The sequence below is a fragment of the Mandrillus leucophaeus genome, unplaced genomic scaffold, assembly GCF_000951045.1.
Source record: "Mandrillus leucophaeus isolate KB7577 unplaced genomic scaffold, Mleu.le_1.0 Scaffold1, whole genome shotgun sequence".
NCBI classification, from domain to species: Eukaryota; Metazoa; Chordata; class Mammalia; order Primates; family Cercopithecidae; genus Mandrillus; species Mandrillus leucophaeus.
The window spans coordinates 11,566,917-11,579,355 of record NW_012098097.1 but is presented as its reverse complement, the minus strand read 5'-3'; the positions used below and the strand labels follow the sequence as shown (position 1 = coordinate 11,579,355).

The 12,439-nt window shown below is 54.7% G+C and overlaps 2 protein-coding genes across 2 annotated transcripts in view; both read right to left on the bottom strand.

Moving 5' to 3' along the window:
• Positions 1-6,938, bottom strand: part of LOC105545497 (chromosome unknown open reading frame, human C17orf99) — a 17,043-nt gene extending 10,105 nt beyond the window's left edge. The window contains exons 1-2 of the mRNA XM_011988479.1: positions 6,852-6,938; positions 6,383-6,415 (exon numbers count right to left, since the gene is read on the bottom strand). Coding sequence (XP_011843869.1) covers positions 6,383-6,415; positions 6,852-6,888 — 70 coding nt within the window. The 5' untranslated portion in view covers positions 6,889-6,938. The remainder of the gene's footprint in view (positions 1-6,382; positions 6,416-6,851) is intronic.
• Positions 6,939-10,495: 3,557 nt separating this feature from the next.
• The window catches only part of TMC8 (transmembrane channel-like 8), a 20,179-nt gene continuing 18,235 nt past the window's right edge, over positions 10,496-12,439 (bottom strand). The window contains exon 17 of the mRNA XM_011988286.1: positions 10,496-12,439. This exon is cut by the window's right edge and continues 16 nt beyond it. Within this exon, the coding sequence (XP_011843676.1) occupies positions 12,341-12,439 (99 nt within the window). The 3' untranslated portion in view covers positions 10,496-12,340.

The window sequence follows — 12,439 nt, the reverse complement described above, 5'->3', positions numbered from 1 at the left end:
CTTTCTTTTTGCTCCCTTTGTGAAGGGAAATGATCTTGACCTATAAAAGTGGAAAGAAAAAAGCTGCTCTCTCTTCATTTCCATTTCAGTCTTCATTAATAGAAGCTTGATTTGCATAAGTTCACAGACAGGAACCATTTTTAAAGTACACTGTACCGGGGACATTCACTTTTTTTTTTTTTCTTTTTTTGAGATGGAGTCTCGCTCTGTTGCCCAGGCTGGAGTGCGGTGGCACGATCTGAGTTCACTGCAACATCTGCCTCTTGGGTTCAAGCAGTTCTCCTGCCTCAGCCTCCCGAGTAGCTGGGATTACAGGCGTGTGCCACCACGCCCGGCTAATTTTTTGTATTTTTAGTAGAGCCGGAGGTTTCTCCATGTTGGCCAGGCTGGTCTTGAACTCCTGAGCTCAGGAGATCTGCGCCCCTCGGCCTCCCAGAGGGCTGGGATTATAGTGTGAGCCACCACCCCCGGCCGGACATTCACTTTTTATCCTCATAAGACTTGTGTGGTTTTTTTCTTTTTGATTATTTAGTTTACGGATAAGCTTGCCAATAAAGGATGGTCTATCATTTTTTTTTTAATTTTTTTTTTTTCCTTGAGACAGGGTCTTGCTTTGTCCCCCAGGCCTGAGTGCAGTGGCACGATCTCAATTCACTGTAACCTCTGCCTCCCTGTTTCAAGTGATTCTCCTGCCTCAACCTCCTGAGTAGCTGGTATTACAGGTGCACGCCACCATGCTTGGCTAATTTTTGTATTTTTAGTGGAGATGGGGTTTCACCAGGCTGGTGTACAACTCCTGACCTCAAGTGATCCATCCACCTCAGCCTTCCAAAGTGCTGGGATTATAGGCGTGAGCCACCCGCCTGGCCTATTATTTAATTTAAAATTCTTTTGCTTGTCTGGGCGTGGTGGCTCACGCCTATAATCCCAGAGCTTTGGGAGGCCTAGGCAGGGGGATCCCTTGAGCCCAGGAGTTTGAGACTAGCCTGGGCAAAAAAGCAAGATCCTGTCTCTAAGAAAAAAAAAAAATTTTTTTTTACTGGGTGCAGTGGCTCATGCCTATAATCCTAGCACTTTGGGAGGCGGAGGCGGGTGAATCACTTGAGCTCAGAAGTTTGAGACCAGCCTGAGCAACATGGCAAAACCCCATCTCTACTAAAAATACAAAAATTAGCCAGACGTGGTGGCATGTGCCTGTAGTCCCAGCTACTCAGGAAGCTGAGGTGGGAGGATCTCTTGAACCTGGGAGGTCGAGGCTGCAGTGAGCCAAGATCGCGCCACTGCACTCCAGCCTGGGTGACAAAGTGAGACTCTGTCTCAAAAAAAAATTAAGTGGGCATGGTGGTATGCACCAGCTACTCAGAGGCTGGGAGGATGTTTGAGCCCAGGAGGTTGAGGCTTTGAGGCTTTAGTGAGCTGTAATCGCCACTGCACTCCAGCCTGGGTGACAGAGCAAGACCCTGTCTCAAAATAAGTAAATAAATAAATAAAATTCGTCTGCTCTGCGAGAGCATTTAAATAATGGGATGACACACTCAAAATTTGATAAAGTGACGACAAGGCTGCCCTCGGGACAGGAAGCTAAGCCAAGCCCTGACTGGGCTGTGGGGTCACTGCAGGAAAACTGTGGAGGGATCATACAGTGCTGGTGCCCCGAGTGGCTCCGAGGCCCTTCCAGATGGCGCTACCCCTCTCCAGACTGGTCTCTGTGACAACAGGAAGCTTGGAAATTCCAACCCTGGAGGTTGCAATTCATTAGACCCAGGGAGGGGCCCAGGGATCTGATTTTGAATAAGCTGCCATCTGTTGAGGGTTGAATTATGTCCTCCAAAAACACACAGAAGAAATAACAGCAATTTGACATTTATTTATTTATTATTTATTTTTTTAGATAGGGTCTCTCTCTGTTGCCCAGGCTGGAGTGCAGTGGCTGAATCTCAGCTCACTGCAAGCTCTGCCTCCTGGGTTCAAGTGAATCTCCTGCCTCAGCCTCCTGAGTAGCTGGGGTTACAGGTGCCTGCCACCATGTCTGGCTAATTTTTGTATTTTTAATAGAAATGGAGTTTCACCATGTTGGCCAGGCTGGTCTTGAACTCCTGACCTCAAGTGATCCGCCCACCTCGGCCTCCCAAAGTGCTAGGATTATAGGCGTGAGCCTCCACGCCCAGCCTCCTCTGTGTCCTTTGGAGTGTAGGCTCAGCCAGAATAAAAATCCCCTATATCCTTAACCTTCCAACCAACACCTTCCATCCTCTACATCTAATGGAAACCAGATCCCTCCTTCCTACAGCACTGTCTACCCCTTCAACTGTCCCAGGCAATGTGGATCCTGGCAGCCTTCATGGCATGGAGCTGGGACAAAGGGGGACAACATCTTCTTGACATTTCGCCTTCCCTAAACTTTTCTCCCCTCTCCTTACTAAACAGCAGCTATTTCTTCAGATACATTCCACTCTGCCTTCTGGATTACAATTATCTACCAACACCTATACCTCCTTGAAGATGCCTGTCGGTGGTTCCTACCATGTTTAATGCTACACTTGCCAGAATTCTTGGGGATTTCAAAATACATAGCCACAGTGGCTCACACCTGTAATCCCCGCACTTTAGGAGGCTGAGGAGGGAGGGTTGCTTGAGGCCAGGAGTTCAAGACCAGCCTGGGCAAAATAGGAAGACCCAATCACTACAAAAAAAATTGAAATATTAGGCCGGGCGGGGTGGCTCATGCCTGTAATCCCAGCACTTTGGGAGGCTGACGCGGGCAGACTTGTGCTTGAGTTTGAGACGAGCCTGGCCAACAGAGGAAACTCCTGTCTCTACAAAAAATACAAAAATTAGCTGGGTATGGTGGCGCGTGCCTGTAGTCCCAGCTACTCTGGAGGTTGAGGTGGGATGATGGCTTAAGTCCAGGAGATGGAGGTTGCAGTGAGGCGAGTTTGTACCACTGTATTCCAACCTGGGCAACATTGCAAGCAAGGCCGGGCACAGTGGCTCACGCCTGTAATCCCAGCATTTTGGGAGGCTTAGGTGGGCAGATCACAAGGTCAGGAGATCGAGACCATCCTGGCCAACGTGGTGAAACCTCATCTCTATTAAAAGTACACAAAATTAGCTGGGTGTGGTGGCATGTGCCTGTAGTCCCAGCTACTAAGGAGGCTGCGGCAGGAGAATCCCTTGAACCTGGGGGGTGGAGCTTGCAGTGAGCTGAGATTGCACCACTGCACTCCAGCTTGGACGACAGAGCGAGACCCCATCTCAAAAAAAAAAAAAAAATTAAATTAAGTATTAGCTGGGTGTGATGGCATGTGCCTGTAGTCTTAGGTACTTGGGAGGCTGAGGCAGGAGGATTGCTTAAGCCCTGGAGGTCAAGTCTGCAGTGAGTGGTGATTGTGCCACTGCACGTTAGCCTTGGTGACAGAGCAAGACCCTGTGTCTAAAAGCAAAATGGAAAAAAACAAAAAGCCCAACTTACACAGAGATCATCTTTCGAATATCCTAATCCCTCAGGTCCTTCACTTGTGCCCAGCTTTCCACTCCCGCTGAAGCTGTTTCAGCTGCATAATATGCCATCTCCAGGCTGCACTTGGTTTAGCCAGTCCTTCCAGATGGGCCAAGGACTTTGGTACCTTTTTTTTTTTTTTTTTTTTTTGGCAGAGTCTCTCTCTGTTGCCCAGGCTGGAGTGCAGTGGTGCGATCTTGGCTCACTGCAACCTCCGTCTCCCAGGTTCAAGGGATTCTCCCGCCTCAGCCTCCCGAGTAGCTGGGATTACAGGCATGGGCCACTATGCCCAGCTAATTTTTTATTTTCAGTAGAGACGGGGTTTCACCATATTGGTCAGGCTGGTCTCAAACTCCCGACCTCAGGTGATCTGCCTGCCTCGGTCTCCCAAATTGCTGGGATTCCAGGCATGAGCAGCTGTTCCCGGCTTGGCGCCATCTTTCATGGCTGTCCTCATCCCATCCCATCCCATGCCATCTGCCAGCAGCTGCTATTGGCCTTCAGAATGTATGTCCACCCCATCTCCCTGCCTCTCACGCATTGCCCAGTCTCTCCTCTGGATCCCCAGAGTAGCCTAATGGCTCTCTTGGATTTTGCCTTTGATCTGCATCCCAACACAGTGTCCGAATGACCTCATCAAGGGTATATCAGATTGTGTTTTCCCCTCCAAACCTCCTATGGTTGCACCCCACAGGGACCTCCCCAGTCAACCCCACACCACGCCTCTGACCTCATTCAATACCCTTTGGTCACACAGGGTCCCTGCCCAGGTACTTCCTGCTCAGTCAGCTCCTTCAGGTCCTTGCTGCATGACCCCTTCCCAAACTACACCCTCCCCTGCAAACACTGCCCTCCTTCCCCCTACCCACCCTGTGTTCCCTTTCCTTCTACCCTTCTTGCTTCTCTCTACGACATTCTAACATACTTTAGAATGTGCTTTTTTTTGCTCTGTCACCTAGGCTGAAGTGCAGTGTTAATGATTACGGTTCACTGCAGCCTCATTTCCCGGACAAGCAATCCTCCCACCTCAGCCTCCCGAGTAGCTGGGACCACAGGTGCACCACCCACCATGCCCAGCTAATTAAAACAAAATTTTTTTTATACAAAAAAATTAGCTGGGCGTGGTGGTGCACATCTGTAATCTCAGCTACTCGGGAGGCTGGGTGGAAGAATCCCTTGACCCCAGGAGGTGGGGGTTGCAGTAAGCTGAGATCGAGCCACTGCACTCCAGCCTGGGTGACAGAGTGAGACACCATGTAGAGGTGGGGGTCTCACTGTGTTGCTCAGGCTGGTCTTGAACTCCTGGGTTCAAATGATCATCTGGCTACAGCCTCCCAAAGTGCTGGGATAACAGGCATAAGCCACTGAATGTTCTTATTTTTATTATCATTTGTGCCCCCAACCTCCACTGGAATGTAAGATACAGGAGGGGTTTGTTTCCGTGCTTTGCCAGATTCTCAGGGCCTTTAATGGTGCCTGCAACCAAACAGGTGCTCAAGTATTTGTTGAATGAATAAATGATTTATCAGTCAGTCTCTTAGGAGTTTAGTTAGCAGGACTTGGTTGGCAAGAATCGGAGAAGTCAGGAGCCAGCCAAGAGAGGAAGGCGGGACTGCCCTGCACAGGTACTTCCCAGAGCCCCAGCTGCCTGCACTCTTTTTAGCAGCCACCCAACAATGTATCGGTTTTTAAAGCAAATGAGGAAATAATGGTTCAGGCTGGGCCTCATTCAAGTGAGATTTATGTCATCATTACCCGGTGCCTGCCCTTTAGCAAAATAGAGGGGGAAGGCCCTGCTCTGTAACCTGGCAGCCTAGCAATAAGGGGCAAGGGTTGGTTGGGACAATACAGGGAAGTGACTCTCCATCCTCACCACTTTTTTTTTTTTTTTTTTTTTTGAGACGGAGTCTCGCTCTGCCGCCCAGGCTGGAGTGCACTGGCCGGATCTCAGCTCACTGCAAGCTCCGCCTCCCGGGTTTACGCCATTCTCCTGCCTCAGCCTCCCGAGTAGCTGGGACTACAGGCGCCCAACACCTCGCCCAGCTAGTTTTTTGTATTTTTTAGTAGAGACGGGGTTTCACCGTGTTAGCCAGGATGGTCTCGATCTCCTGACCTCGTGATCCGCCCGTCTTGGCCTCCCAAAGTGCTGGGATTACAGGCTTGAGCCACCGCGCCCGGCCTCCATCCTCACCTTAATGGACATGATGGGAGGGGAGGAAAGGATGGGGCAGGAAAGTGCAGGCAAAAGGATGGAGCAGGCAAAGATAAAGAAGCAGGCCCGGCTAGGGGCTATCAGGGACCTTCCCCAGTGTCTCCTCCTTCCTGGTCCTGTACCCAGCTGGGCCCCAGACGCTCTCCACTCTCCAGCTGCCTCTACAAGGAAGGCAGCCTCCTGTATGTCAGGCCCCTGGGGGAGCCTCAGCTTCACCATTCTCTCATGGCCCTCCTCCTGGTCAGAGAATCTCGACCTCCCAGACCCCACCGGAATTCCCCAGCCCTCCACGGGGCCTCGCCCACCGGGCAAAGCTGGGAGGGTCTCGGGGGGGCTTCTGCTCCCGATCAGGGACCTGGGGCAGAGCGATGAGGATGTGCCTGCCCAGGGAATCTTCCCTCCAAACAGCCCAACCAGAGGCTGGAAGCTGAGCAACTTCCCTGCCTGTGTGCCCCGGAGGTCCCCACATTGGCCTGCTTGGCCTGCCCATCTCCATCACTCCCAGGGCCCTGCAGAGTGGAGAGAATATTCCAGAACTGTCCAGCCACCCTCCAGCACACACCTCCCCACTAGTACCTTCTTCCCCAGCCGTAGACGCCCTCCACAGTGGGGGTTCTGACACCAGGATCCCAGCGGGGAGACTTCTCCCTGCAGTATGCTGGGCCACTTACCTTCCTCCTGTGCCTTGGAGAAGCTGCTGGCGGCTGTAAGAGAGGTGAGGGCGATGAGGAGAGGGCCTGGGAGGGAGGGGAGGCTAGAGACAGCCTCGAGACCCACCTGCTGAAGCCAGGAGGGAGGAGCAGGCTGATTCCTGGTAGTGAGGCCCCAGGACCAGCTGGCATCATCACTCACAAAAGCTCTTTTGCGCCACCCCTGCCCCCAACATCTCCTATCACCAGCCCATTTTGCAGATGGGTAAGTAGTGGGTCCAGAATGGTGAAGCAATCCCTGGACCACATATGCAGCAAGTTTAGGGGCTGGTCCGATACTCAAGCCCAGATCTTTCCCTCTCTGTCCCATGTTTCCAAAGGTGCCCTTGCCTTCAGGCCTCATCTCTCCTGAGCTCCCAGTACCCCCACCTGAGCCCGAGGCCTCAAGGCCCCGGCAGTAGTCCCACCATCATGTCCCCCGTGGGCTCACCCAGCACAGCTAAGCAGAGCAGCCCAGGGAGCCCCATGCCTCGGTGGGTGTGGGGCCTCAGCTCAGGCGGTGAGAACCTCCTAGTTCCTGGCTTCCCCCGCCCTGAGGCCCCTGGGATGCTCCTTGGGTGGGTGCCTGCAGCGGGGAGATAACCTGGAGGCCGCAGCACCCCAGGGCCTCAGCTACCAGGGCGGGGCCCAGTACAGCAAACTCCCGCTCAATCCGCAGAGAAACTCCCGCTCAATCCGCAGAGAGACTCCCGCTCAATCTGCAGAGAAGTAGAAGGAGTTTGGACCCTGAAGCCAGACCGGGGCTTAGACTCAGCAGTCACCTCTGAGCCGCAGGACCCTGGGCTCATGTGGTGGGCAGAAGGTGTCCATGCTCAGCGGGGTGTGCTGGCTGTAATCCCAACACTTTGGGAGGCCTGGGTGGGCAGATCACCTGAGGTCAGGAGTTCGAGACCAGCCTGGCCAACATGGCGAAACTCCATCTCTACTAAAAATGCAAAAGTTAGCCGGGCGTGGTGGTGCGCACCTGTAATCCCAGCTACTTGGGAGGCTGAGGCAGGAGAATCGCTTGAACCCAGGAGGCGGAGGTTGCAGTGAGCCGAGATCGTGCCACTGCACTCCAGCCTGGGCGACAGAGCGAGACTCTGTCTCCAAAAAAAAAAAAAAAAAAAAGATGTCCACGCTCTAACCTCTGGAGCCCGTGAGCACCATGTCACGCAGCGAGAGGAATGAAGGCTGTGAATCTTCTCATTTTGAGAGGAGGAGGTTGTCCTAGATGACCCAGGTGACCCTCATATAATCACTGGGTCCTTTCCAAGCAGCTGGGGACCTGCTGGGCTGAGAAGAGGCAGCCCCACCCATGATGGTTCACAGCCAGGTGGCCAAGGCTGCACCCAGCCCCAGAATGAAACCCCAGACCGACGAGGCCCCTGGTCCTGGAGTGTGATGTGTCCTGGAGTCCTGGGTCTTGGAGTGTGGTGTACCCAAGCACTGCCCTTCAGAAGTTCCTCAGGCCCCATTGAGGATGGTGGGAAGTCACATGGATGGTCATTCCGCAGGGAACTGGCCCCAGTGCTGGCCTTGGGCAGCAGCAGACCCAGCTGCATCGCAGGCGGTGTGTGTGCAGAGGTCAGCGGCAGAGGCTCCTCACCCGCAGGGAGGGCAGGGGTGAGCAGGGCCTCCCAGAGCCCTGAGGCCAGGGCTGGGGCCAGGCAGTCCCCGGAACACAGACAGATGTGAGGGCACAGGGGATTGAGGCTGGGACCCTGCCAGCGCCGTTGTGGGTCCCTGCACCCGGCTTTGTGTCCAAGCTCAGCCTGGGGATGCTGGACCAGCCTGTCACTTTCCGGCCCGGCTCAGTTTCCCACACTTGGTGTGGGGAACGCCTTTTCTGGCTGCCTCCTTCAGGAATGTGTCCCCCACCGCCAGGTGACCATTGCCTCCTGTGGGAGCTGCTGCCACCTGTGGCTCCTGACTGGTCAACCACACTCTCTGCCCCTGGGCACCGTCCAGGAGTGAACACCTGACCAAGGGAGGCCACTCACAGCCCCGCCCCAGCTCTCCTCTCGGCCTTTCTCAGGGACGCACTGCACCGGAGTTCTGGGTGTGTTGAGAAGCTGGTCTGAGGGAGAGGCCCTGCTGACCAGGGAGTGGCCAAAAGGATGGTGGGGAGGCAGGTGCAGGTGTCCTGGAGGTCGCTGCAGACTGGCTCTGTTGACCCCTGGGTATTCCCCCCTCCCAGCTGGCCTGAGTCGGTTTCTGCCGCTTGTTACCCATGGTCCCGGGGATGGAGCCTGCTTCCTGTGCACCCACCGGCCTCTCTCTTTTCAGTTTCTCCCAGCTGTGGAGCTAGAGCATTTTCTCTTAGTTTCCTGGTAAAACTCCCTTCCCTTCCCAAAGTCTGTTCTCACTTCTGCTGAAGGCGGGTGGGGAAGGGAACTGAAGACTGAAGGGACACAGAGGTTGCTGGGGAGCTGGCTGGCTGCCCAGGCCCCGGGCTGCTGGCAGCCTCTTGCCTGCAGGCCAGGGAAACTCACTCTTTTTCTCCATGTGGTGTTCAGTTGAGTTTACGCAGCTTATGAGGAGCTCTTCCTCTTCCCAGTGTGTGGGGAAGCTGGGGTCAGAGCGCGAAGGCGGACTCATGGGCCATTTTCCCCAGGCCTTGAGGGACCCAAACATCTCTCCTGTACCCCCCCATCCTCAGGGATCACTTGTGCACCCGTCTGGTTGACCAGTTCTCTGGGCTGCGCTGCTCCTCTGTCCAGACTGCAGAGTAGGTGAGGACACAGCAGCCATGCCTCCGAGGTCGCCCCCAGGTCACCTTGCGTGGAGTTTGGGGGCCCCCAAGAGCTCTCCAACCACCCACTTCAGGCTGATGTTCTGTGATTTTTGCTCACAGAGGCCACTGTCCTTGGTAACAAATGCTCTTCCCAGCATCTCCGCGTTTCCTCCCCAATACTGTGTCCCCGGAAGGGTCCTGTGGGTGGGAGTCTGCTCTGGGCTGCCCTGGCCAGGATAGTGGGGTTGCAGGGACACAGAAAGATGGGGCAGCCTCTCAGGGCTGGGCAGGGGAGGGCCGAGTCCCCAAGGCTGGGGGCGGCTGGGACACCCCACGTGCGGTGGGCTCTCCCGCCTGGTAAGACCTTTACTGCATCTACTGTGATGAGCCCTGGACAGTCCCTTCCTGCCTGGCAGGACTTCTAAGCGCCTGGCACAGCCCCTCGTTAGGTCATGGCCCCCAGCTTCCTGTCATGTACAGAAAGTCATCCCAGCCCACAGCACACGCTGCCGGAGCACCAGTTCCGTCTTCACACTGGTTGTCCCCGTGTGCCCTGCATCCCAGTCTAGACGCCTCAGATTTCCAGCTTCCCAGCCTCCACTGTGGCCCATCTTTGCCCAGCCCCCGCTCTGCCCTCAGCTCCTGTCAAAAGCTTCCCTTTCTCCAAGGCCCTGCCTGTCACTGGCTCCAAGATACCTCCTGCTGGAAGAAGCCCATCGCTCGAGGCCCCCTGGGCTGTCTTCCTGGGCGGTCCCGATCACAGGGGGCCCCAGGTCCACTCCCCATCATCTCCCATTTGGCTCCTTCAGGCCAGTGACCACATTGTAATAGGAGCCACCACTGCATTTCTAGGTCCCCATGGAGACACTTCAAAAGTCACTGTATGGGCCAAGTGTGGCGGCTCACACCTGTAATCTCAGCACTTTGGGAGAACAAGGCAGGTGGATCACCTGAGGTCAGGAGTTAGAGACCAGTCTGGCCAACAAGGTGAAACCCCATCGCTACTAAAAATACAAAAAAATTAGCCGGGTGTGGTGTCGGGCGCCCGTAGTCCCAGCTACTCAGGAGGCCGAGAGGCAGGAGGATGGCTTGAACCTGGGAGGCGGAGGTTGCAGTGAGCCAAGATCGTGCCATTGCACTCCAGCCTGGGCAACAGGAGCAAAATTCCATCTCAGAAACAAAAACAAAACAAAAAATTAGCCAGGCATGGTGGCAGGTGCCTGTAGTCCCAGCTACTCAGGAGGTTAAGGCAGGAGGATGGCTTGAACCTGGGAGGCAGAGGTTGCAGTGAGCCAAGATCTTGCCACTGCACTCCCACCTGGGCAACAGAAAGAGACTGTCTCAAAAAAAAAAAAAAAAAAAGGTATTGTTCATTTAATCTTGGAGGCCACTTGGAGGAGCACAGCGTCTTTGTCTCGCCCTGGGTGAGCACACCGAGGCCGAGAGTTTGATGATTCCTTCAAGGTCTCAAAGCTTGTCTTATTCACAGCGCTCGGTGATGTACGCGGTTGGTTCTCAGTACAGTTTGCCAAAGGGCTGCTCTGATTCAGGAGGCTGAGGTGGGCCTGGGAAAGTGCATTTCTAACCTTTTCCCAGGTGATGTTGAGGCCACTGGTCCAGGGGCCACCTTTGGCCCTAAGCTGCTAATTAACAACTTATCTGGTCCAGACTTGTCGCTACCCCCCGACGGAACACAGAGCTCACCATTTCCCTCTTTCTCTCATCGCCAGATGAGGGCCAGAGAACCCTCAACCCCAGCACAGGGCCCAGCACCAGCAGCACTTCACTGTGTTTGCTGGTGAACTGATGGGTCATGTGATGCTGGGTGAGACAAGGATGGCTGCAGGAGAGGCGGAACTGGCCAAGTCTTTGATGACCATGTGAAGAAGCCCCCAGCCCTGAGGGTGAGAGACCAGAGCCTGCCGGATGCTGAGTCCAGGCCAGGAGTCCGGCCAGGAGCTGGTCACTGGTGGAGCTAGAGGCTTTTCAAGTGCATCCTGGGACTTCTGACCTTCCTTCCTGACACCGCATCCCCAGCTGCCGGTGAGTCACCTGGAAGCTTCGAAAAGTCCCGATGCCCTGGCTGCTGGACCAACCACATCAGAGTCGCTGGGCTGCGGCCAGCTTGTAGCAGCTACTCAGGTGTTCACCAAGGCTGAGAACCACAGATTTAGAGTCACTGCAGCATGGCAGGGGTGGGGGTGGGAGAACAGGAGGCTTGGAAAAGGAACCTTGAACAGCCTTAAGAATATCAGACACAGCCCTGGGAGGGGGACCCAGCCCTGCCCTTGTGGCCAGCTGCCTCACCTGCCTGGGCCCCTGTCTGCTGCCCACAGTGGAGGCCCATACATACCACTAAGGCCCAGGCAGTGCAGGTACCTTCATGCCACAGATCCGCAAGCTTGGCTCAACCAGGGAGCCATGAAGCAGGCTGGGAGAACAGGGCTCTGCAGGAAGCCAGGGCTCTATTGAGTTTTCCAAGGCAGCTCTTTGGACGTGAGGCTGCTAAGTTATACGACTGGACGGAGAGGATTCCCGCTAGGGAAAAGCTGACCCAGCACCCTCTCACCCGGCTTCAGGCAGCCCCTCAGTCAGAGCCAGGAGCAGCCTCTAAGCCCCACGCTGGGGCAGTGTGGCTCTGGAGCCTGAGTGCCTGGATTCAAATCCCAGCTCTGGCCCCGGCTGACGCTGTGGCTTGACTGTCTCAGGTGAAGGGAGAGTAACAGGAGGGGATGATGCAGGCAGTTTGCTCTGGAACACAGAGCAGGCCCCCAGGCAGGCTTGCTCTAACTGTGGCCAGCTCTTTCCTTCCTTAGGAAGTGGTCCCCAGACTCTTCTGAAGCTGCTTCCATCAGTAAACAACTTCTGAGGATTCCCAATAGATGTATGTGTATAAATTGCACTCATGGTTCTAAAAAAAAGTCAGAACACACTCTAGAAAAAAACTGCATTCATGAGATACTATACTAATAGATTATGTATATTATAAAAAACGTAATAAAAATAGACATTTTAAAGGGATGAGATCAAAATATAAAGAGAAAATTCCCATATGTTCTTCCTGCTTTGTGTGTCCGTCTTTGGAGACCCCTGAGGGAGGCCCTGGAGCCACTGAGGAGGGCGGTGGTTGCCAGGGGCCTGGAAGATGGAGTAAGCAGGCCTGGAGGGGCCCCAGTGAGGCTTTGGGGAGGCAGGGATCGGGGTTACAGCTCTGCGACGCTGGGGAAGCGGAATCTACGGGTGGAGGCCGGGGTACCGTGCGGTCCAGGGCAAGTGGAACGCAGTCCCGCGGCATCCACAAC